The sequence below is a fragment of the Pectinophora gossypiella genome, chromosome 2, assembly GCF_024362695.1.
Source record: "Pectinophora gossypiella chromosome 2, ilPecGoss1.1, whole genome shotgun sequence".
Lineage (NCBI taxonomy): Eukaryota > Metazoa > Arthropoda > Insecta > Lepidoptera > Gelechiidae > Pectinophora > Pectinophora gossypiella.
This window is the reverse complement of record NC_065405.1, coordinates 17660971-17684972: the sequence shown is the minus strand read 5'-3', so window position 1 is coordinate 17684972 and position 24002 is coordinate 17660971. Positions and strand designations below refer to the sequence as shown.

Sequence of the window (24002 nt, the reverse complement as noted above, 5' to 3'; positions counted from 1 at the left end):
TTACCAAACAAAGGATAGTCTCACAAAGTGGTTTCGACTTTCGACAATGTATGTGAAGCAGCGTGGTGGATTATGCTCCATACCATCTCCGGTTGATTTATAGGAGGCTTGCGCAGAGCTGTGGGACGTATATGGGCTGTTCATGTATGTATGTTATATTATGTGTGTAACTAATATAAAGCTGTTACAATATTATTATAAGTTTTATGAAACAGACCCGTGGTCTCACTTTAGTCTAAATGGCCGTAAGAACGAGACTTCTGTATGGGGTGTCCGAAATGGGTCTTACTTATCTCAAACTTAAATTACAAAATGCATTAGAATAAGTAGTAGCCCTCGCCGCTGCAATGCTTTTCCTTCTGCGCACTTCGTGACTAGAAAAGTTCACAATTTAAATATTTTCTCATGCAATACATAAACAACTAATGCAAGAGGTCTTTAAAAACTCATTAGGACAGAAATAAAAGTCTACCTTTGGTCTATCTAGGTACGAGCAGGTAGGAGTATTTAGGTAAATATATTACCTATTCATATTATCTAATCTGTAGGAACATAATATACGCAATATATTGCAGACCAGTTAAACAAGGCAAATGTATTACGTAAGATTACGTATACCTAAGACAATTTATAGGTACGTAAGTTTGCCTGAAAACTAAAGTTTACATAATCACTGTCATGCGTTTCTTCAGAAATTGTATTCTTAGACTAATTTCTTACCAATTAATTAGGTAATTATAATATAATCGGTAGACCTACTCACCGTACAAAAAATAACGCGTCTTCGTTTTGTACTCGGTTAAGACTCCTCTTTTTTGTTTACAATGTTTTAAAATTGGCAACATTATCTAGTGTCATTGCGAGTGTCATCCCATCTGTCATTCGCACGCATTGTAGTCAGCTGGTGCAACCGAAACGAAAAATGCAATAAAGTTTTTAAATAACCATAAAGTTAAACCAGTTAGAATATTGTATCTTTTAAACTGTTTCGATGCGGTTGCCTCTATCAACTGTTAAAAGTAAAATAATATATTTGATAAAAGTTGGTTACCTATCAATAGTTTTGTATACAAATTGATAAGACCAAGGTCATAATTATCTTTAGCAAACTGTTTTGGTCGCCTGACCGAGTGGTATCATGCAGTCAGTAAACAGCTAACGATTTGATTAGCTATTTTTCTGTGATCGTTTTTTTATTGTGAAATTCGCAGATATGTCTATCAGAAGTGGTACTTTGAGGTATGTATGTCAACTTTCTCCGACATTCCGGCGTGCTGTGTTTTCACTTCAGTATTTCTTAAATATATATATATCAAAATTGACGAAAACTTTTAAGACACATAATAAGATTGGCATTATTATACTGAATGCAAACATAAAAATGCTTAATTGATTTACTTAATTACTTTATCAATCCTGAAAAAAAAAAAGTTTATTTAGGTAAAACCTACAAAATACAGGGTGTTAGTGACATCGTAACGAAAACTTTGAGGGATGATTCAGACCATGATTCTGAGTCGATATCAAGTGGATTTTTCCATCGCAAAAATCATGTATTTTTTTTAGTTTTTTTAAAATATTTTCAATTCTATACTTTTGCGATGGAAAATTCAACTTGATATTAACTCAGAATAATCAGCTGAATCATCCCTCTCAGTATTCGTTACGATGTCACTTACACCCCGTACAAGTACATACGGTAGCCATACAAGTAGGTATGGGTGTTAGTGACACCGTAACGAGTATTGAGGGGGATGATTCAGACCATGATTCTGAGTTGATATCAAGTGGAATTTCCTGTCAAAAAATTCATGAATTTTTTGTGTATTTTTTTAATTATTTTCCTATCCATACTTTTGCGACGGAAAATTCCACTTGATATCAACTCAGAATCATGGTCTGAATCATCCCTCAAAGTTTTCGTTACGATGTCACTAACACCCTGTATAGCAGTTTTAAAACTTAAATGTGTTTATATTAATCTTCTAATGTTTGTTACAGAACATTTATTCGGCAGAATAAATTAGTTAATTATGCCCCAATCATAGTCAGAGGCCTCCACAATGAAAGACAGGGGGACAGAGAGCATAGGTACAATAATTACAAAAAGTATAGTGAGGTGACTACTATGGCCTTATTAGGCTCTGTACTTATAGGATCAGCTATGACAGGTAATATACATTTTTTTTATCAAAAATATGATTTGTATTTTTTCCAGCATTTTTCTCATTTTGTGAACTCTAAATACAATCTACATAATTTAAAACATGAACCCTATATAAAATCTATCAGCCTTATGAGTGATGAATCTAATTGTTCTTTTTTGTGTAAGAATAAGTAACACTGTTGAACAATTTCAAAATAATTTAAAGGAAGAATATTGCTTTCCTACAACTCATTCTCATTTAAAAAAAATATGTGTATATATAATGTTTCAGAGCAAATTGAAAATAAGAACAAAAGAAATGACTGCAAAGAAGTTGAAGCTGGAAAGAAGAGGCCAGACCTGCCTACCTACAGGGCAGAGGAAGTCAGCAAACATAACACCATGTTAGTAAACCTTATTTAAAGTATTATAGATGCTATCATGGCGTAAAAGACTGGTCAGTGAGCCTGCTTTGGTCACTGTTTGGCTGAATAGTTTAGACTACACTCTATCCCATTACTGAGCACATACCTCATATAGTGGTTCAGCATAGGTTGGTGAAGGTTTTAGTGCTTATAGCCATTCAAATTTCCAAAGATTGCGAACCCCCCGTCCCCATCATACTCTGGAACCAATAGCTTAAAATGTTACATACTTTTGACAACAATACAATACAAATACACTTTATTGCACCAAAATAAAAAGAAATAATTACAAAAAGTCTCTTAACTAAGTACATGGCAAATGGCGGCCTTATCGCTTAAAGCGATTTCTTCCAGACAACCATAAGGTGAGGAAAAGGTAAAAAAAATTTGAAAGATTGCGGGTACAAACTATGCATACAACTTAACAACAAATACATGCAAATAAATATATAACATACTTACAAATATAATATATACCTAACCTATATACATAACCTAGCATATATACCTACTTATATAAATAGTACACACAAAATACCTAATAATAAGCAACTCGAGAGATTCAGACGATGACACTTCATTATAAAAACAGAACCATTAACAATTCTTCCTTTAAAAAAAAATATAGAAAAAAAAACAAAAAAAAAGGACTACTATAATGGGAGTACATTAACCTCAGAACAATAACTAAAGCATAGAAGGAAGGCTAAAATAAGAATTCAGAAACTATAAACCGGCTCTCTTCTAGCTTACGACACAAACTATGAGTGAGAAAAGGACAAATGATTCGCTCTTTGCTTCATTTTTTCCGAGGTTGTCACAACATGAAATGTCATTTGGACCTATTGGACTCATTTTAACTCGGCCAAATACATAGTAACATACATAAGAAGATTTTACTTATATTTACCGAACTATTTGACACGGTCGCGTCAACTGTGTTTACGAGTGTCTTGTGTTCAGATTGTTTTAAGTGATAATTTAACAATATTTTTCCAAATAAATGGAAAGAAACTTTTATTTATATCAAATAATTGAGTGTCTCGACTGTGTGACATTATGTCTTGTGTGGTATGGGGCTGCAGCTCACATTCAGGAAGAAAAGAAAATAGCCAACAACTTCTGTCGTTTCATCGGTAAGTTTTTTGTAATTTTCTAGTGAAATGTGAACTGCTGAACAATTTTAGGAAAGTAATATGTTTTGCTGAATAGATTTGTAGCATAAAATATTTGAGATATCCATTATATTATACGTTTCATCGATGAATACGGAATTGATTTGAGGTTATGTTGATTGTCCATAGTGATGTACTAAAATTATCGATACTTTTAATTTTTAGATTTCCTGTAGACGATAACAAAGAGAAAGAATGGATAATTCGCATTAATAGACGAAATTGGATTCCAAATAAGTACAGCCGTATTTGCTCGAAACATTTTACTGCGGATTCATTTATGTGTGTTCCTAATTCAAAGTGGAGGCGTCTTCGAGACGATGCTATTCCTACATTGAACATTATAGATCAGACAGATGAAATGGTGTTTAAATTTAAATTTCAGCCTAGCCTGCATCATCTCACTGCTGGATAGATAGATAAGATATTTGTATCATGTTATCACAACACGTTTATACTATCTATCATTCAACTACATATTATTATGTACTTAATAAACTTAGTATATACTAAGTCTGTAGTTGTTTTATGTCTAAACAATTATGAGTTGTACACGTTTTATATAAGTAAATTATTATTATCTTTGATTTCAGATATTAAATCCAAAAGTGTCGACTGGATTTACATGAAAAGGTATATCAAATAATTTTCTTTTTTTATATTTTTAACATGATATACATATATAGAGTGTATAATTCAACCAGCTGCACAATGCACTTAGATATATTTTACTTTTATTTTTATAGATTATTTTGTACATATACTACACTTCTCATCAAAAAAATCGAAACACTTCCGTTTTCATTGTTTCTGTCCGAATTTAACACAAAAAAGAATTCATACGATGAAAAAAAATACATAAATGTATAGCTGGCAGTTTGGCCATTACAGTAATAAGCGAAAATTCTAAATTCAAAATTAGAATTTCATTTGTTTATCTTATAAACGAAATGAATCACTGTTTTGAGACAAATGTGTGTTTAGGGTTGGAGTACATTTAGCGTTTAAAAACTAAAAATTGGCGCCTATCCTTAAACTTTTTGTTTTTTATTTCAATACTGTGACTTTGGGACGTCTGAAAAAAGGTTTTTTTTCTAAAACGTATGGATACTTCGCCCACAGAAGCCGCCCAAGTTGTGGCATTGCTGGATTCTGGCCTTAGTCAGCGTGTTGTGGCTGCAAGACTGCATCTAAGCCTGTCATCTGTTCATAGAGTCTATAAACGTTATCGGGAGACTGGTTTGTTCACGCGCCGTTCAGGATCTGGCAGGAATCGGGTCACTTCTGAGCGAGATGATCGATTTATTGTAACAACTTCTTTAAGAAATCGACGCCTTAACGCTTTTCAACTGCAGCAGCGGCTTCGTGTTGTACGAAGGGTGGCTGTAAGTGACTCTACAATTAGAAGAAGGTTGAAGGATCGTGGACTGGTACCGCATAAGCCAGCAAATGGGCCGAAATTAACTGCAGACCATCGAAGAGCGCGCCTTAACTTTGCACGTGAGCACCTAAATTGGTCATACCTATAGTGGAGCAAAGTTATCTTTTCTGATGAGTGTAAAATTATGCTGTATGGTAACGACGGAAGGAACAAGGTCTACAGAAGAGACGGAGAACGCTATGCACAATGCTTCATTGAAGAAAAGGTCAGCTATGGTGGCGGTTCTGTAGGTATGACCAATTTAGGTGCTCACGTGCAAAGTTAAGGCGCGCTCTTCGATGGTCTGCAGTTAATTTCGGCCCATTTGCTGGCTTATGCGGTACCAGGCCACGATCCTTCAACCTTCTTCTAATTGTAGAGTCACTTACAGCCACCCTTCGAACAACACGAAGCCGCTGCTGCAGTTGAAAAGCGTTAAGGCGTCGATTTCTTAAAGAAGTTGTTACAATAAATCGATCATCTCGCTCAGAAGTGACCCGATTCCTGCCAGATCCTGAACGGCGCGTGAACAAACCAGTCTCCCGATAACGTTTATAGACTCTATGAACAGATGACAGGCTTAGATGCAGTCTTGCAGCCACAACACGCTGACTAAGGCCAGAATCCAGCAATGCCACAACTTGGGCGGCTTCTGTGGGCGAAGTATCCATACGTTTTAGAAAAAAAACTTCTTTTCAGACGTCCCAAAGTCACAGTATTGAAATAAAAAACAAAAAGTTTAAGGATAGGCGCCAATTTTTAGTTTTTAAACGCTAAATGTACTCCAACCCTAAACACACATTTGTCTCAAAACAGTGATTCATTTCGTTTATAAGATAAACAAATGAAATTCTAATTTTGAATTTAGAATTTTCGCTTATTACTGTAATGGCCAAACTGCCAGCTATACATTTATGTATTTTTTTTCATCGTATGAATTCTTTTTTGTGTTAAATTCGGACAGAAACAATGAAAACGGAAGTGTTTCGATTTTTTTGATGAGAAGTGTATTTTAACATTATTATTAAACTTTATTTCAGTCAGTTCAAGAAGACGAGATGAAAAATTTAAAAGAAAAGCTGAACAAGTCCCGCCTCAAGATCAAACGACTTAATGAAAAAAAAAAAACATTGTGACAGGGTGTCACAAAGACAGTTTCTAATTTCTAAGCTGTTTAGAAATTAATAAATTTGTATTTATTGTAAATATAATGTACATAATTAATAACGTGTGAAATAAATACTTGCTAATGAAAATGAACAGATTTACGATCTAATTTATATTTCATTTTACCTCGTGTTCTTATTTACTCCTACTCCAACACTCCAGGTTGATACGAACTGCGCCCAATTAAGAATGTAATGAATGTTATAGATTTGTGTAAGCGACTTAGATAAATCTTGACTAAACCTTCCTTTACAAATACAAATATACTTTATTGCACACAACATACAATACTTACAAGTTTTACACGAAAGATACAGTACACCACCTACCTACCTTTTACTTTCCCTTTCTGTTCTCTTATGAATACTTGTATGCCGTATTTTTTTAAGTATAATGCTATATCTAGTAGGTACGAGTATGGTAATCCTAGTATTGAAACAGCTTGTAGCCCTAGTAAAGACCGCCATTTTATGTTTACAGAGTGGCACGTTTTTTCTGTAGGTATTTCCAGTCCATACTCTTTTCTATGTCTATGGCGTGACCCCATCGGGCCTCTTACCGTCTGTGCGGCTTAGACCCGGCGGCGGCGGTTCCAATTTGCACGGCACGTCGATCGACACCAGTGCACGGCGGATGACATCATAAATAAATTCGAATATTACAAAATACTTACCGATGAAACGATAACAGTTGGCTATTTTCTTTCCTTCCTGAATGTGAGCTGCAGCTCCAAACTAATATAAACCAGACAATATAATCCAAAAATGGTTAGATACTTACCTATCAGAGACAGAGTCTCCTTTCATCAAGAAGAAGATAATTGCATCCTACAAAAAGAAATCTTGAAAAAAAATATATCGACATTAATTGTAAGTAAATTAAATTTTATCGACATATTACTAAAGTGAAACCCAACACTAGGCAATGAAAAACCTGTGACAACCTACGAAATTACGAAACAATTTTTGTATATGCGTCTTTGTCTAACATTACGCCAGTTCCGTAAGATAAAGTAGAGCAGAATTATAGAGTTCTGTTGCTATTTTAGCCTTCCTTCTATGCTTTAGTTATTGTTCTGAGACATTAACATTACAGAGACAACTTCTGGGTGACATATAAAGAGGGCGTGTATGACGTCACTAAGTTCCTCCCATCGCACCCGGGAGGGGAGCAGATCCTCAATGCTGGTGGACTGAGTATTGAACCATTTTGGAACGTCTATGGCATGCACAATACTACGGAAGTCCATGCTTTACTGGAAAAATATAGGATAGGTAAACTTATGCTATTTATTGGAATAAAACCCCACAGCACACATACGTCTATGCATAACTGGAAGTGAATAAAAACGAAAAAGTCGCCGTTGGAATTATCTCCTTTCCAACACGATAGGCACACTAAATTATAAGGTTTCGCTTTACAATCTGTCACCATAATAAAATGTATATTTTAGAAAGTTATCACTAAGGGCAAGTTGCCTTCTAATTGCTTGGGATTCTGCGTTTCTGCCCAACCGTTGATAACGTGACTCTTAGCTGTGTTTGTCTATGAATTATGTAACGAAGCATTTCGGACCAACGAGCCTTGTAGCGACATCTAGTGGTTTCTTGCGAGATAACGTTGTTTTAATGTTTTACCCGCGGGAAATCACGGATGGCGCTGCAGGGTTATCGATGGGCCCGAATATTTTTAATTATTTTATTTTCTTCAAAATTTGGTATATTAAAATTATCTGCAACATTTATTTTTGATATATTATATATTGTTTAAATTTTGGGATCAAACAAGTCGATCGATTGTTGTCGTTGATTCGGCGAATTTATGGTTTGGTAGATTTTTTCTAGTTTGGCAACTTTGTTCGTGGTTCTTGTGTCAGACTGACAGCTGGCTGAGCTGAGAGACAGGTTATGGAAAGTGGGGACGTCGCGAGAGCGCCGGAGACTCCACTGCCGTAACAATAATGTGGGCAAATTAAAAGCCACGATTTATCGGCGACATCAAGAGCCGATGTCTCGATTTAAATAAACAGCTTAACCGAGATGGTGAGTCCTCGCAATTCTTCGTGCATATTTTTGCACCAACTTTGTGATAACCTCGAGGTCCTTGTTTTCAGCAACATCACTGAAATCCCATCGCCGAAGGTCCAGTGGGTGGGTTTAGGTTTCATCCGAGCGATGCCCAACTATCCCGGATGAACCTGTAAGTTATTTTCTTTGTTTTACACGCGTGAGTTGCCTTGCCACGCTGTCAGCTGAACCACATGCTAATCATTGCCATTCCTTGTTGCAGATGGAGTTGTTTTTGTTTTCTTTAAAGTTTTAACGTTTTAATTTTCTAACGTTTTGCAAGTATTAATGTAAGAAGAAGTTTATGATTGGATCAGACTATTTCAACAAATTTTGTGAATGAAGATTGCTACTGTTTTCTTCTGCATTGGAGAGTTATTCCAAGCTTCATTACGGCGGAGCTTGCCTTGGTTGTTTGCACGTCGAAGCTTTTCTTTGTGCGGCGCGCATGTGGATGTGCCGCGCCTCTCCTTTTGTCAACACTCCGGATAAGGCCCGGTGAAGGACTGCGAGGTTGACCGGTGGACGTGCAGCCCGCCAGCTGCGTAACAGTTGGCCCGCTGCGCCGCCATCGTCCAGCACGCCCTGGCCTGAGCCGGCCTCAACGCATCACCTGTACGGTATTCCGGAACGCCTCAGGTAGGCTTGATAGTCGGAGGTCCTCGAGTAAGTGAGGTGCCTACAGGTGTACGGACAGTGTTTTTAAATATAGTGATATCCCATGGTTGTTACGGAGTGACAATTAACCTGACGGACCAAAGCGCGACCTGTCTCCCTCCATAGGGTTTTTACCTGCCCATGGTTGTACTTCCATAATTATAATTGTAAAATATACATTGTACAAATTCAAGGGAGTTTTCTTTGTCTCATGCTCACCGGTCTATAACATCTAGCTGTGCCCTTCAGGTAAACACCACTTTATAAATTTCTGAAACATATCTGTATTTTCATAACACCATTTTCCTATTTACCTTGCCTTATAAGGTAGCAAAAATCTAGTGTTTCAATTACTTTGAACATAATTATGTCCAGGTAACCTGCACTCGGACGACATAGTGGATCACTCTGACGAGAGCATGTGGGCGCAGGAGCCGGCTCGCGATGCGCGGCTGCGGGTGAAGACGCGGCGGCCGTTCAACGCAGAGACGCCGCCGGAACACCTCGTCGCTTCTCTCGATACGCCCAAGTACGTAACTATTATTCGCTCTAAGTATGTAACTGAACTGTGAGCAAATAACAGGCGTTCAACCGATTATGTCTTAAAATCGACAAAACATTTCCTCTTCAACATTTTGCAAAACTGTGTAGTTCTCCTCCAATATAAAAAATATGTTTTCTAATGAATTGTTGCTCTTCTCACCCTGTTAGGGTGTACTGTGTAAAATTAGAAAGTTATGAAAATAACGACGTCAGATTTACTTATCATCTCGAATTACTCCCAAACCAAAGCACATCCACAAAACATTTTCCCATTTCCGATCCATATTGAATGCTTCTCACAGCAAGAAATGAAACAAACCAACATGAAGTTATATCTTTGTTTCCAGCGAGTTATTTTACGTCCGTCAACACATGCCTGTTCCAGAGTGCGAGGCGCAGACGCACTCGGTGTGCGTGGTGACGGGCGCGGTGCGGCGGCGGTTCTCTCTGACGGATCTCAACCGGTTTCCAATTGTCACCATGCGCGCTACGCTTATGTGCGCGGGAAACCGACGCACCGATATGAACAAGGTACGAATTCCTCAATTAGGGAGCCAAGAAATTGTAGTGAGACTAACGACATCCACGTACTTTTATCTTGTCTTACACCGACTTCCTAGTGGGCCTTATTAGGTTTGCCGCACATGAGACAACCAGGCCAGTTTAATCAGGCCTCATGAAATTACTGCTTCGGCTAAATGGAAATGCGGCTTATTTGTATGGGACAGGTGAAGCAAGTGAAAGGTATAGCCTGGACGACGGGGGCTATTGGTACGGCGGTGTGGACCGGTGTGCTGCTACGGGATGTACTGCTGCAGTGCGGGGTCGATGAGAGTGACGTCGAAGGAAAACATGTCATTGTGAGTAGTAGTTTTCTTTATGAGTAGACTTCTGTATAAACAGATTTCACTTGCCGAGAGAATTCACCAGTATGTTGTACATCAAAACTACATAAGAAACTTAATCAAAGTCTAAAACCTGATTCGTTACGTGGTTATAACAATTTGGTACCCAGAATCAACTGTCCGGCTGATCACGCAGTTTGTCAGCGAGATTAGTCAAAAAATCAAAATGATTAAAAAACCTACACAGGTGACAGAATTTCCAACGCAATCACTTTAAATAATCCCTTTCATTAATAACCCTCCAACAGCTAGAAGGCGCAGACATAGACGCGACAGGCGTGAAGTTCAGCACATCGATTCCTCTCCACCAAGCTCTGGACCGCAACGCGCGAGTTCTTCTAGCCACGCATATGAACGGAGAGCCGTTGCCGCCAGACCACGGCGCGCCGCTGCGAGCAGTAGTTCCAGGAGCACCGGCTGTACGCAGTGTTAAGTGGCTTGGTATGATCGATTTTGACATGTCACACACAGCCTCGCTCACAACAGACTCGCTCCCGCCATTTTTATGTTCCCTAAAAAAAAAAGTTATGCGTCTTAAAAACTTTTTTGTGAAATTAGACTGGACCATTTGTTTTTACTTTTGTATACGTTCCCACAGAACTGTGCTCAGTAGATAAACAAATATCCTAACAAGATTCGGTCTTGTGCTGGTTTATTCGTTCACAGTCCGATGAAATGGATACGCAGCATTAATGTACCTTTATTTTCCAGACACAATAAGGGTATCAACAGAGGAGAGCGAGTCGCACTGGCACCGCAAGGACTACCGGTCATTCAACCCGAGCGTGACGTGGGAGACGGCGGACTTCGAGCGCGCGCCGCCGCTGTACAGCCTGCCCGTCACCTCCGCCATCTGCGTGCCGGGCGACGGGGACACCGTGCCGGTCACCGCCGGCCACATACGGGTTGAAGGTAACACTCTGATACTATAAAGTTTGTCTCTCGCGTCCTGTTATTGGATGTGAATTCTTCTGTCGCGTGAGTAGTGATTGTAAGATCAAAGACCGAACTCACCAACCTTGGTGTCAAGGTCATCTTTTTTAAAATTAAATCCCTTAAATAACTTTTCTTTCAAAATGGATACTTTTGCTACTTACTACCTCTAGTTAATTAATAACTATTATAAAGTAAAAAACATCCCCGTTGCCTAGGCTACGCGTACTCCGGCGGCGGCGCGGCCATCCTCCGCGTGGACGTGTCGTGTGACGGCGGCGCCAGCTGGCGCGAGGCGCGGCCCGCGGCCCGGGACGCCGCGCCGCCGCGCGCGCACTACGCCTGGACGCTGTGGCAGGCCGACGTACCCGTGCGCAGCGGACAGACCGAGGTACGTGGTAGCGCAGTGCGCGCCACCAATGCAGGCTCGCACGCTTCAAAGCAACTATAGTCCGGCAATCTCGTGCGCGACCCTCCTGCGGGGCGACAGACGGTGGCGGAGACGGGGTAGCGCGTCATCCTTTTGACATTCTAGAACACGGCTGCACACGTAGAGAAGTGTGCCAGGATAAATCTTGCAATAAGTTGTACTTACTTGTGACGTAATATAATATGTAGGAGGGAATAAAAAGATAGAACTATTTTATTTTATTTTTATTATTATGCTTGAGGACCAATTATTAGGAAAACTAAAATATTAATAGATTGTTTTATTATAAATCAATTTCCATATCGCTTTCATTTTCACTCTCCGTTTGATATTCTTCGTCACTTCTCTTTGATTTCTCCGTGTTTTGCTCATTAATTATTTATGCACAACCTCCTTAAGTTGTCTTGAGATAGCCTTACTCATCCTCAAATATTAATCTCGTGTGCGTCGCCCTCAAAGTAGTACAGATTATCAAGCACGTGTTGCCGCTTCGGCTGGAGGAGCAGGAGGGTCGCGCACGAGATTGCCGGACTATAGTCACGTGTTGACATCGCCCACGGGTCATTGACCTTGCAGTTGAAATAGTACGACACTTGGGATACGGCTACGGACTACCCTCTGGAGCAATAAAGAGGAATCGGCTTATGAACGTTACGAACGAAATGTCAATATGGCGCGAGTGAGCTTTTTCGCAAGAATGTTTATTGATGCTGCAGTGTAAATAAAAATTTATTTACACATTTATGATCAATTTTACAAAAAAAAATTTGGTTTTTGTGTAACATTGATCATAAAGTGACTTATTAGCCCTAGTTTGAGAACGTCAAATGTTTGTACCTACCTTACTTAACCTGCTTTAACCTACTTACTTAATTCTTGATTTTATAATTGTAAAAGGGTAAATAACTTAGCCACTATTAGGTGGAGACTTGTAATTAGCCTTTAGTTATTGTCTGGTTATTATGTTAGAAAATGTATATGGCCGTAAGTCTTCCTCAAAATAAATAAATTTTGATTTGATGATTTTTATGACGAAATGCCGATGGACGATGTTTACAGCTATTAAGGCCATACGGGCCTTATTCGAGATGCATGATAAAATAAAGGCTGTTTATTTACTAACTTTCTTAAAATGGTTATTCTTCGCAAAGGTGGAGATATGGGTGAAGGCGACGGACACCAATCTGAACACTCAACCGGAGAATTTTGAACACATCTGGAACATACGTGGCCTGCTCAGCAACGCCTATCACAAGATCAAAGTACAATTACAACATTAGATGCATACACTTTCGCTTAATGTCCCCCAAAGGGGCCGAAAGAGCCACAAGTAATCAGAAGGCAACTTGCAGGCACTTGATACAAAGTCCTCAAGTGGATATGAACTGTGTGGTGATATTTTATCTACCTATACAACACAACACACCAGAAATAAATTATAATACGTCATCAATCAGGACCATTGTCTATTATACTGGTGCGTCATATTATAATTCACTAAGTGCTCACTAAGAACGGATTTTGCTAAATTCCTGAACCCTAAACCCCTTGCAAAAATTTGTATGATTTTTAAAGTTCATGACGCGGACGTTTTCGCGGGCAGACAGCTACAGTATTTATATGAAGACAAGCCTGTCCCGGCGGACGGGTTCTTGACGCGAGTTATATCCAGGGCTTTGACCAGTAGAACATGTTCCACTCCCAAAAAAGAGAGTGTCCTTTCTAACATGATGAACAATCATTAAGAGCGATAGGCTGACCATAAGGTTTATAATATCTAATTTAGATTTCGTGTCAACAGTCACTGCAAGTTATCTTCTGATTACTTCAGAGTTTACATCAAAAAATACATTTTTGTTAAGTACCTACTTTTATTAGTCACGAACTTAGGTTGTGTTATCTCATACTCATTTAACGTATTTACCATGTACCTACCTAGCAACATACACTTCTCATCAAAAAAATCGAAACACTTCCGTTTTCATTGTTTCTGTCCGAATTTAACACAAAAAAGAATTCATACGATGAAAAAAAATACATAAATGTATAGCTGGCAGTTTGGCCATTACAGTAATAAGCGAAAATTCTAAATTCAAAATTAGAATTTCATTTGTTTATCTTATAAACGAAATGAATCACTGTTTTGAGACAAATGTGTGTTTAGGGTTGGAGTACATTTAGCGTTTAAAAACTAAAAATTGGCGCCTATCCTTAAACTTTTTGTTTTTTATTTCAATACTGTGACTTTGGGACGTCTGAAAAAAGGTTTTTTTTCTAAAACGTATGGATACTTCGCCCACAGAAGCCGCCCAAGTTGTGGCATTGCTGGATTCTGGCCTTAGTCAGCGTGTTGTGGCTGCAAGACTGCATCTAAGCCTGTCATCTGTTCATAGAGTCTATAAACGTTATCGGGAGACTGGTTTGTTCACGCGCCGTTCAGGATCTGGCAGGAATCGGGTCACTTCTGAGCGAGATGATCGATTTATTGTAACAACTTCTTTAAGAAATCGACGCCTTAACGCTTTTCAACTGCAGCAGCGGCTTCGTGTTGTACGAAGGGTGGCTGTAAGTGACTCTACAATTAGAAGAAGGTTGAAGGATCGTGGACTGGTACCGCATAAGCCAGCAAATGGGCCGAAATTAACTGCAGACCATCGAAGAGCGCGCCTTAACTTTGCACGTGAGCACCTAAATTGGTCATACCTACAGTGGAGCAAAGTTCTCTTTTCTGATGAGTGTAAAATTATGCTGTATGGTAACGACGGAAGGAACAAGGTCTACAGAAGAGACGGAGAACGCTATGCACAATGCTGCATTGAAGAAAAGGTCAGCTATGGTGGCGGTGCGTGGACGGTTTGGGGAGGAATCAGCGCCGACAGTAAGACAGAGCTTGCTTTCGTGTCTGGGCCACGTCTGCCTGCACTAAACTGTCATCGGTACGTCGAAGAGTGTCTCGAGCCTCATGTGATGCCCTATGCACATTTTATTGGCAACGGCTTCATATTCATGCACGACAATGCTAGGGCTCACACCGCGGGCGTCGTACGAGATTATCTTAACGAAGTCGATATCTCTATTATGGAATGGCCAGCAAGAAGCCCGGACATGAATCCCATTGAACATCTGTGAGATGAATTAAAGAGACGAATTCGAGCAAGAGATCCTGCCCCAGAAACACTTAGCCAGCTGCAAGATGCAATCCAAGAGGAATGGGACAATATACCACAGCATGTGATCGTGACTCTCATCCGATCGATGAAGAACCGTATGGAAGCAGTAATTAGAGCTCGGGGAGTGAATACAAGTTATTAAATAAACGTTTTTTAGCTTTTTTTTTCATTTACGTGTGTTGTTTTATCCATTTCCTTTATACTCCATACGGAATAAAAATGACTCATTTAACAAAATACGAAACCTATGAAAAATTCATTTAAATTTAGAACATTAACATTAAGATTTGATAAGCTCATATTACTCACTATTAAACGACATTTAACATTTATTCCTAAATGTACACATTTTTCTGATAATCCTGACAAAACGTAAACTTGCAAGGTGTTTCGATTTTTTTGATGAGAAGTGTATTTTGCATAACCTATCCTATGCTAATGTTATATTATTTATAAAACAGGACTTTTACTAGGTGGTTGTTTAATTATAATCATTTCAAAAAAGTACTCGATTTCATAGTCAAAATATGAGCATAATTTGTAGTGTATTTATTGGTTGTGAATTTGATTTCAGACATTCATTTTTATTTAAGTAAGTAGCTAGCTACAACTTGTTAAGACTTTAAAAGTTAACTAAGGCATAATATCCCTTGTTATATACAATTGTTTCTTTTTTATTTAAATAAATGTTGATTACCTAAATAAAAACATTTTTATTTTATCAGATTGTAGTAAGTTTGTATGGTTGTCATCATACACACACACCATAAGTGTACCTACATCTATTCACAGTACAATTATAATCTTACTATAAAATATAACAATTATGACAGATCAAACAGTGACAAGGCTCTCATTACTTATCTGATAATAGTTCATTTACTACATAATTATAGCTGTTACGCGTTATCTCACAACAGCAAACTGTAACAGTTTTATGTCAACTAACTTTTATCTCACACTTGTCGTCATTACCCAGTCTGAGAAGGCAATCATGTTTGTTCTCAACCGGATCAAAAGTTCACAAAATATTCTTAAAATCTTAACAAATTCTGCTAAGCGACAAATAGAGGTCCACAATTCAAGTTTATTGTTAAAAAAACAAGTAGACAACAATTTAACAATAAAAATTTGTGGTGAAAGTTTAAAATTCCCTCATGTCTGGCTCAGGGACAACTGCCAATGTGAACACTGCTTTCATTCTACAGCCAAAAGTAGGACTATTGATTGGACCAACTTCAACATAAACATTGTTCCACAAAACGTAACTGAAGATGGAAAAACAATAGAAGTTACCTGGGAAGATGGACACAAGTCCAAATACGGAGTGGACTGGTTAAAATTCAGAAGATTTACTCCTGACGGACAGAAGAATTATACTGAAAGCATCTACAAATCAAAGAAAGAAACTTGGAGAGGTGACCAGTTCCAAGATATATGCAGTAAACATGATTATAATGAGATAATACAATCAGATGAAGCTCTTCACAATTGGCTTGAAAAGCTTTCTATTTTTGGTGTAGCATTGATCCAAAATACTCCAGACAATGAGGCTGCTATTGACAAAGTTGTGGAGAAGATTGGCTTCACAAGAAGAACACATTACGGTGTGAAATTCGTAGTCCAACATGTTGTCAACACAAGCAATGTTGCTTATCTGTCTAACAACTTACAAATGCACATAGATTTGCCATACTATGAATACTGCCCTGGGGTTAACATGCTGCATTGCCTGGTACAGACTCAGAGTAAAGGTGGGGAAAATCTGCTCTCCGATGCTTACTATGTAGCAGAATATATAAAGCAGAACCACCCAAAGGAATACCAACTTTTAACTGAAACAGAAATAGAGTGGAGTGATATAGGTGTAGAAGATGGGAATGAATTTTTCAAACTACACAGAGCTCCTGTAATCTGTTTAGATATGCATGGTGAGGTCACCAGGATAAACTTCTCAATTCCTCAACGTGGCAGCTTCTTTCCAGGACCATTGGAAAATGTGCAACCCTGGTATAAAGCTCACAAGTTATTTTATGATTTAAACCACAAGTTTATGGCGAGATTCAAAACAAATGCTGGGGATATTTTAACATTTGATAATATACGACTGTTGCATGGACGAAATGCTTACGAAGATAATAATAGTAATGTAAGAAAGCTTATAGGAGCATATGTGGACTGGGATGAGATATATTCAAGATTGAGATGCTTAAAAGTGAAACTGAAAAATCAAAGTGGAATTTATTAAATTGAAAGTTTTGTACAATTGAAAAAAAATTAATTTGGTATAGTGATAAATAATACATAACATATAGTAATAATCATTAAAACTACCTTATTTCTATATATGCATCCAGACTATAATTTCTTAGTGTAAATCTTCTTAGAGGTAAAATTTTATTTGTGCTTTCTTCAACCTCATCCACTTCTACAAGAGGAAAGTCCTCCAAGTCAGGATTAGTTGCCATGGTTACTGCTGCAGACTCATTTGTATGCAGATGTATAGTAAAGCTGCAGTCTTCTGGTAAATTATTGAATCTGTGGCTCATTGATGACATGATAAGGCAGAAGGCGCGAAAATTTTCCTCAGTTTGAACCAAATAAGCGTCTGTAGAGCCATCGAATTGGCCATTTTTGTCCAAATCAAATACGAACTTTACCACTGGTGTGTAAGTATTGTCCGTTATAGAAAATTCTATACGACTTAGCTGTCCGCTCTTCAGACAGTGCATTATGCTTTTAAGGCATAAATCGATATACTGATTTACCTCTGGGTGCATAGAACGGTAAATAACGACACTGTACTTCTTTCTCTTTTCAAAAATGCTTCTTGGATAGATTGAAGCGTAATATAGTATATTGTGAAAAGCGACAGATAGAAACTCTATTGTTGTATCTATAAAACAGTTGTCCATCTCGTCTCGAAACATAACTAGTCAAGAAAACGACATAACATAAAGAAAGTAAAATAATTAACTTGTACGCGTCACGAAAGAAGTCCCGCGGGAATTAATGGAACTAATTGATGAGTCATAATAATTCTACGCAGACACCGCGACACTAGCGCTATGTCCGTGGGTGCGGGTCTTTTTTCGCGATTCTTTTGTTTAGGTCGGTTGGTGACAGCGGTGACAGTGACAGCTAATGTCAATCACTTTGTAAATGTTGCCATTTTCGTTACATTAGTGACGTACTCGGAATCGATTGACAAGCTCGGACGTCAAATACTACCATTTTTTAATTTTAATCAAACGTTTGTGCAAGAGAAGTGCGTCAAGATCAAAGCAAATGGAATTCCATAGTATCTGCTTACCCCGATGGGAAATGGGCGTGAGTTTATGTATGTATGTAAGTACCACAAACATCTAATATTATAAGAGTCACTCAAAAATACAATGTAATGGCAGAAGCATAATATTATTTATATAAAAAATAATTGTTGCTTGATATTTGAATCCTTATGTATCTAGTGTTTATTATGTTACTACCTATATTGCTTCTCTTTATTTTGATCAGAACAATAATGGATAGAACATGTAAATATGTCTGGGTGTAATAAAAAGGGTCGTCATTTATATTAAAAAACAAATTTTGTGGAACCACCACCATTAAACAGCAGCTCATTAAACCACAACGGAAGCACATGGCAATATTTTTATGTGTAACATATACCAACCAATATACTGACCAAACAAACTAAACGAAAATAGTATTATGAAGTGTTATAGCGTTTTTGCACTAGGTAGGTATTTCGATTCTTATTCGATACGAGTCCGAGAATTCGGATAGATGTGGAGCATAGTTTGTAAACTGCCATACAAATCTCCGTTCCGCGAAGGTTCTCCGTGTTGCTCTATGATATTATAGTTTACGGCCACTTTGGATCTGTCATTTCATGAACTTGAATCAGATTTTCGATAGGAATCAGAGTAGTGCTAAAACGCCGCAGTATTTGTATGGTAGCTGGTTTGATCTTATGGATCGTCATTCTTGGACTTTGATCGAGATTGAATAAGAATCGATGTAATTCAAAAACGCCTACATCCCTAGTAAATTTGTGCTGTGCTGGCGGTTTTTGGTGCTGGCCAATTTGTGCTGGCTGCGTAGCATTTCTACTTGGTCTGTGGTGCTGGCTATAAAACTAATAGAAAAACGACTTCGCGCGTCATGCCAAAAAAAAAAGAAAAAAAAAAAAAAAACGACTTCGGCGTCGAAGACAAAGAAAATAATAAAAGCAATGGTCCTTGCTTATGAAGCCTTCAAAAATTACGTGAAGAAAAATCTCAGCTGATTAGGCTGTACTGATGCTGAGCTCCTTTGCAGTCAACCCATCTCGAGGCAAAAAAAAAAAATGTTTTTTTTTTCTTTCTTTTATGTTTTTTGAAGTCTTTTTGTTTTGAAGTTTTGAAAGAAGCATGTTTTGAAGAGCATGTCTATGAGAGCATGACGTGCTTTATAATATTTATATCAAGGACCAAGTATATATCAGATTTATATTCTCAAAAGTCATAAAACGTAGTGAATTATATTCTCTTTGCAGTCACAGACCATTTTTTTACAGTCAGTTTTCTGCTTTCCTTGTTCCTTGCATAAAAGAAAATGCAAGAAAAAGTAATTTAAATATTACTCGAAGGTTGTCGGTGTCGGGCTTTTTAATCAAAAAGCAATGATATTCTCCACAGACATGAGTCGTTTGACTCGAATGGCAGAGGAAGCGCAGTTACAGGCTGAAGAAAAATGGCTAGTGGAAACACTTACCAGAATTAAACACCAAAAAAACTGCTTGCACGTAAGTTCCTTGGTTTCTTTACGTTCCAGTTCCACAACTTAAACTGTATTGTTGTCCATACGTTTTTAGAATCCCATTCATGCCATTGTCTCAAAATAGTAACAATAATAACTGCATATAAAAGCGGGAATATATATTGGTGCTAATTCCTGTAAATACCATCTAATTTTATTTTAAGTTCTATCTGTCATTTTCTTATCCGCCGAAAAGGAAAGGGACGGATAATCGACAAGCATAAAATTTATGGAACACACGTCAATTTTAAGCACAAATCTAAAACAACCGTCTAAAAATTCGCCCGGGTTATTCATTTATTTACTCATTCGTCCTAAAATTAAGAGCTGTCAATCATCCGTCCCTTTCCTTTTCGGCGGATAAGAAAATGACAGGTATAACTTAAAGTAAAATTAAGAGATGTCTGCAGGAATCGGGGCCATTATCCCTGTACCTGGCATGAGAAATTGTAGTATAAGTTCAGGTTGCAAATGTGTCAACATTGTGCCACCTGCCAGTACCTAGCATGCAAGCTACTGCTCTGTTTTACTGGCATGTGTATTCCTACCTTATGGCTAGTGTTGAGCTAGAATGTATTTCATGTTCATGTTCACAAGTCTTTTCTAATACACTAGTGCTTATATTTATGTCTGGAATTACAGATAGAAAGACTACACCTGGAGGGTCTAAAAGCAAAACATCTGCGTGAAGGAACCTCAAATGCTGGAGATATTGAAAAACAAGATAGGATAAAAGATGATTTTGATCAAAAACTGAAGTCTCTAAAAGAACAAGAACAGACACAAAATAAAGGCGGTAAATCCGACATTGATTCAAGTGCACAGTTGAATGCTTGTAAGAAGCTGGAAGATAATATTGTTGATACAAAGTGTAATGAAGAAGAGCTGAACTTGGCCGTGTCTAAATCTGCCTATGGTAAGTTTTTTTTTAAATAGAAAAATTACTATCTTGAAAAAAAATATTTTCCAGCAGTGTGATAATTTGGGTTGTTCAATTATGAATTTACAACACAAATGTGAGCTTAATGTTCATAGGTGCCAATGCTGGCAGACACTTTTTAATTTTGTTTTAAAATTAAGTTTTGTTAATATATTTTTGTTGTTGTGTTCTGTTTCAGCTTATAATTTGGCATGCAACAATTTTGAAGAGTCTGATGAAGATGAAGAGGAGGATGATGTTATGGTTGACATAGACATGTTCATGTTTGATTCTTTTCGAAAAAACCAAGATGAGTAAAATACATATAATCTTATGTAAACTTTGTATGATTTTATTACTTTCAAGTCAGGCAGGTGGTGGTAGATACTTACGTACCTTGCAATGAAACAAGCAGGGAAATGAATGAGTTGTGGTGTAGAAGTTTTTTTGTGAGTCATATAGGTATTTAGCTGTAGGAATATAGTGCATGCATGTCAATGTTAATTTTTTTTCCATTTCCATAGTTGTTAATAGAATTTTCTGCTGAAATAAAAGATATTTAACTAATTGAATATGGTTTTTATTCACATAAATGATTTAATAATTTAGTACTACAACATTTTGTTTGATTGTCTATTTTTTTTCCATGTCAGGAATTTTCTCTAGACCCTGAAACAAAAGCAGATTAAGTGTATTAATTTCTCTAATTCTTGGTCCAAATATATTTATCAAGTAAATTGCCTTTAGTTATTTAATTTATCCACCAATATGTACTGGGTGCTTTACAATTACATAAATTAGTTTGGCTGATTAGGTATGAAAGGAGATACCATATTACAATACCCCACATTCATTGGATATCACAGTACTTACATTGACTTTATAAACATTTCCAGATACTCGTAGATCACGCAGATACATGGCACGATCCCATCTCTCAAGAAGACCTCGTCTATAATGCTGAAATTATTCCAAAATTAAAACTAAAACTCACTACATTAAAATGAACAGACAGGTTAGGGTCCTATACTAAAGAAAGATTTGAAAGACCTATAGAAAAATGTAACTGATAAGACTCAATTATGAAGCAGTTTGCGACTGTATCGTTAACTAAGTCGGTTTTATAATAATTTTTAATGTAGGATTATGACCATGGAAAACATCAATATTATCTGTGGTATGTCATTTTTCATTCTGATTGCTCCTCCATGGAGCACTAAGGTGTTATCTAATAGGTTGTTTACGGTCAACTTACGTTGCCATTTATTAAGTTGTGAAGGTGATATAGACCCCAACCTGGCAAACCCAAGCCAGCTGTGACGATGAAGAAACTAGGCAAGATTTCATACCACATATTTTTATTTAATTATCGCAAAATATCGCACAAAACTATACTTGCTCGAAGAATGACAACCTATTGTGTGTTACCAAATGATTATGTTGATATCTACCAAAAGGCTAAAAATGAAACCCAAGGTAAGAAAAATTTACTTTTTAATACATGAATCCAATTCCTGGAGCTCTAAGAAATATCACTTAGGCACGAATCTATGTGGGATTCGATGGCATAACACAATCACATAAATCTTATTGATAAATAAACAAACAATGGCCCCGATTCCTGCAGACATCTCTTAATTTTACTTTGTTATACCTGTCATTTTCTTATCCGCCGAAAAGGAAAGGGACGGATGATTGACAGCTCTTAATTTTAGGAAGAATGAGTAAATAAATGAATAACCCGGGCGAATTTTTAGTCGGTTGTTTTAGATTTGTGCTTAAAATTGACGTGTGTTCCATAAATTTTATGCTTGTCGATTACCCGTCCCTTTCCTTTTCGGCGGATAAGAAAATGACAGATATAACCTAAAATTAAATTAGATGGTATTTACAGGAATTAGCACCAATGTGTTTTTATTAGAACTAATTAAGTGGCTGATTATTAGATCATAGAGCAACATGGACCACCAGTGCCACCACCTGCACCGGTGCGCGGTGGCTAAAGCAAAGATTGAAAATTTCATTTCAACTTACATTTCCAACCACAAGATAATGGATCCACCATAAACCAACGCCTGGCAAACCGAGTGCTGCGGTAACAATCAAATACGCAGGGAGAATATTAAACCACATTTTTGATTCAAAATTGAAATAATATCAACTCCAAAGTCGAGTAGGTAGCGAGATTTCTTTGCATTATATTTTTGACAGTGTCACCTTGGTAATTATTCACAACATTTCAAAATTCGTGTTCTAAAAAATAGTTTACTGAAAAGAATGGAATGGGAATATGGACAAATATTAAAAATATACCATTTCTCTCAATATTTTTATCCTGGCCATACCAGATAACGGGTCATCAAAAATGGCAGACACCCCGATTGACTGTGAATTCCCAGTTTGGGGATTATTACCGAAAAAAGAGACAGGAGTCGTCTCATTTCTCAATAAGTATCCAGAATACGATGGCAGGGACACCGTTATTGCTATATTTGACTCTGGTGTGGACCCTGCGGCAGCCGGTCTCAAGGTAAGAAAAATGACTTGTCATGGACTTGTTTGGTTACAATTTTTACAGAATTTAGGTTTGATAGCACTGATTTTATCGTTTCTAGTTGACGAGCACTGGTGAAACAAAGGTTATAGAGAGGTTCGACTGCAGCGGGTGCGGTGATGTGGACACTAGTACAATTATTCGCAAAGCTGTCGATGGATGCATTACCGGTCTTACAGGCCGCAAATTGAAAGTAAGTTCAGCTTTATTGCCTTGTTTTAATTGGCTGATAAAGTTTTATTGTGGTACAAAATGTTGTTGTACGTTATCCTTTTACGTTTACATGGAAAGTGAAGTTTCAGTTGCTGCAGAGGGTTCACTAGGGTCATTGACTCCTGAGCTGTCAGATTCAGCTGTTCTGTCGTGTAAACTTCTATAAATATAAATCAAAGAATGATGACTAGGCAGCATGCTCTCATGATCTTAACCTGACCCTCAACGGGCGAAATAAAAAGGAATTAAATTAACTCCTATTATATTATACAGAAAGAAAGAAAGAAACATTAATATATCTCTTGCTAAATAATAGACGTAAATAGTAGTGGCCATTCGGGCTGCATTAGTTCGAGCCCTCTCAATACACAAATAATAATAATAAGAAATAATAGACTGTAATAGTATCAGATTTGCTGAAATATTTTCTGTGAATAGTACTTATTACAAAAATATTACCAGGATGTTATTCTTAA

General features: G+C 37.4%; 5 protein-coding genes and 3 long non-coding RNA genes across 13 annotated transcripts in view; 5 read left to right on the top strand and 3 right to left on the bottom strand.

The window, feature by feature from the left end:
* Positions 1 to 883: 883 nt before the first annotated feature.
* LOC126378298 (sulfite oxidase, mitochondrial) lies at positions 884 to 13321 on the top strand. Its single transcript, XM_050026493.1, has 11 exons — positions 884 to 1239; positions 2002 to 2171; positions 2439 to 2550; positions 7429 to 7607; positions 9432 to 9585; positions 9947 to 10130; positions 10328 to 10459; positions 10753 to 10945; positions 11216 to 11416; positions 11656 to 11828; positions 13019 to 13321. The coding sequence occupies exons 1-11, from the start codon at positions 1214 to 1216 to the stop codon at positions 13145 to 13147; spliced, it is 1653 nt and encodes a 550-aa protein (XP_049882450.1). The 5' UTR covers positions 884 to 1213; the 3' UTR covers positions 13148 to 13321.
* LOC126379125 (uncharacterized) lies at positions 2802 to 7552 on the bottom strand. The gene is made up of 2 exons (XR_007568263.1): positions 7422 to 7552; positions 2802 to 3245 (listed from the first exon to the last, which is right to left on the bottom strand). It is a non-coding gene; the product is annotated as an uncharacterized LOC126379125 (long non-coding RNA).
* LOC126379143 (uncharacterized) lies at positions 3252 to 6501 on the top strand. The gene is made up of 3 exons (XR_007568267.1): positions 3252 to 3707; positions 4340 to 4379; positions 6207 to 6501. It is a non-coding gene; the product is annotated as an uncharacterized LOC126379143 (long non-coding RNA).
* LOC126378935 (mitotic spindle assembly checkpoint protein MAD2B) lies at positions 12077 to 18151 on the bottom strand. Its single transcript, XM_050027473.1, has 2 exons — positions 12991 to 18151; positions 12077 to 12485 (listed from the first exon to the last, which is right to left on the bottom strand). The coding sequence occupies exon 1, from the start codon at positions 17965 to 17967 to the stop codon at positions 17368 to 17370; it is 600 nt and encodes a 199-aa protein (XP_049883430.1). The 5' UTR covers positions 17968 to 18151; the 3' UTR covers positions 12077 to 12485; positions 12991 to 17367.
* Positions 15975 to 17387, top strand: LOC126378522 (gamma-butyrobetaine dioxygenase-like). Its single transcript, XM_050026943.1, has one exon. It carries the CDS (start codon positions 15975 to 15977, stop codon positions 17283 to 17285), a length of 1311 nt encoding a protein of 436 aa, XP_049882900.1. The 3' UTR covers positions 17286 to 17387.
* A 188-nt stretch (positions 18152 to 18339) lies between the features above and the next one.
* Positions 18340 to 21331, top strand: LOC126378967 (uncharacterized). 4 transcript variants are annotated; one of them, XM_050027534.1, is made up of 4 exons: positions 18340 to 18385; positions 19720 to 19826; positions 20483 to 20756; positions 20959 to 21331. In XM_050027534.1, exons 1-4 carry the CDS (start codon positions 18355 to 18357, stop codon positions 21075 to 21077), a joined length of 531 nt encoding a protein of 176 aa, XP_049883491.1. In that variant the 5' UTR covers positions 18340 to 18354; the 3' UTR covers positions 21078 to 21331. The 4 variants fall into 4 exon arrangements, with proteins under 4 accessions (XP_049883491.1, XP_049883481.1, XP_049883499.1 ...); XM_050027524.1 differs by lacking the exon at positions 18340 to 18385 and adding an exon at positions 19219 to 19375; XM_050027542.1 differs by lacking the exon at positions 18340 to 18385 and adding an exon at positions 19384 to 19515.
* On the bottom strand, positions 21324 to 22191 carry LOC126379111 (uncharacterized). Its single transcript, XR_007568246.1, has 3 exons — positions 22109 to 22191; positions 21633 to 21719; positions 21324 to 21428 (listed from the first exon to the last, which is right to left on the bottom strand). It is a non-coding gene; the product is annotated as an uncharacterized LOC126379111 (long non-coding RNA).
* LOC126378021 (tripeptidyl-peptidase 2) overlaps positions 21812 to 24002 on the top strand; it is a 477445-nt gene continuing 475254 nt past the window's right edge. For all 3 annotated transcript variants that reach the window (XR_007568028.1, XR_007568025.1, XM_050026079.1), the window contains exons 1-3: positions 21812 to 22235; positions 23108 to 23289; positions 23375 to 23506. Coding sequence is in view for 1 of the 3 variants with exons in the window: in XM_050026079.1 (XP_049882036.1) it covers positions 22082 to 22235; positions 23108 to 23289; positions 23375 to 23506 (468 nt within the window). In the remaining 2 variants the exon portion in view is untranslated. The remainder of the gene's footprint in view (positions 22236 to 23107; positions 23290 to 23374; positions 23507 to 24002) is intronic.

Coding starts and splice junctions, on each gene's coding strand:
- LOC126378967 (XM_050027524.1), top strand. CDS start 19,342: ATGCTGAGCTCCTTTGCAGTCAACCCATCTCGAG. Junction 19,376..19,719: donor TGCAGTCAACCCATCTCGAG/GCAAAAAAAAAA, acceptor TATTCTCCACAG/ACATGAGTCGTTTGACTCGA. Junction 19,827..20,482: donor ACCAAAAAAACTGCTTGCAC/GTAAGTTCCTTG, acceptor CTGGAATTACAG/ATAGAAAGACTACACCTGGA.
- LOC126378298 (XM_050026493.1), top strand. CDS start 1,214: ATGTCTATCAGAAGTGGTACTTTGAG. Junction 7,608..9,431: donor ACTGGAAAAATATAGGATAG/GTAAACTTATGC, acceptor AATTATGTCCAG/GTAACCTGCACTCGGACGAC. Junction 10,131..10,327: donor GACGCACCGATATGAACAAG/GTACGAATTCCT, acceptor TGTATGGGACAG/GTGAAGCAAGTGAAAGGTAT.
- LOC126378935 (XM_050027473.1), bottom strand. CDS start 17,967: ATGTTTCGAGACGAGATGGACAACTGTTTTATAGATACAACAATAGAG.
- LOC126378522 (XM_050026943.1), top strand. CDS start 15,975: ATGTCAACTAACTTTTATCTCACACTTGTCGTCATTACCCAGTCTGAG.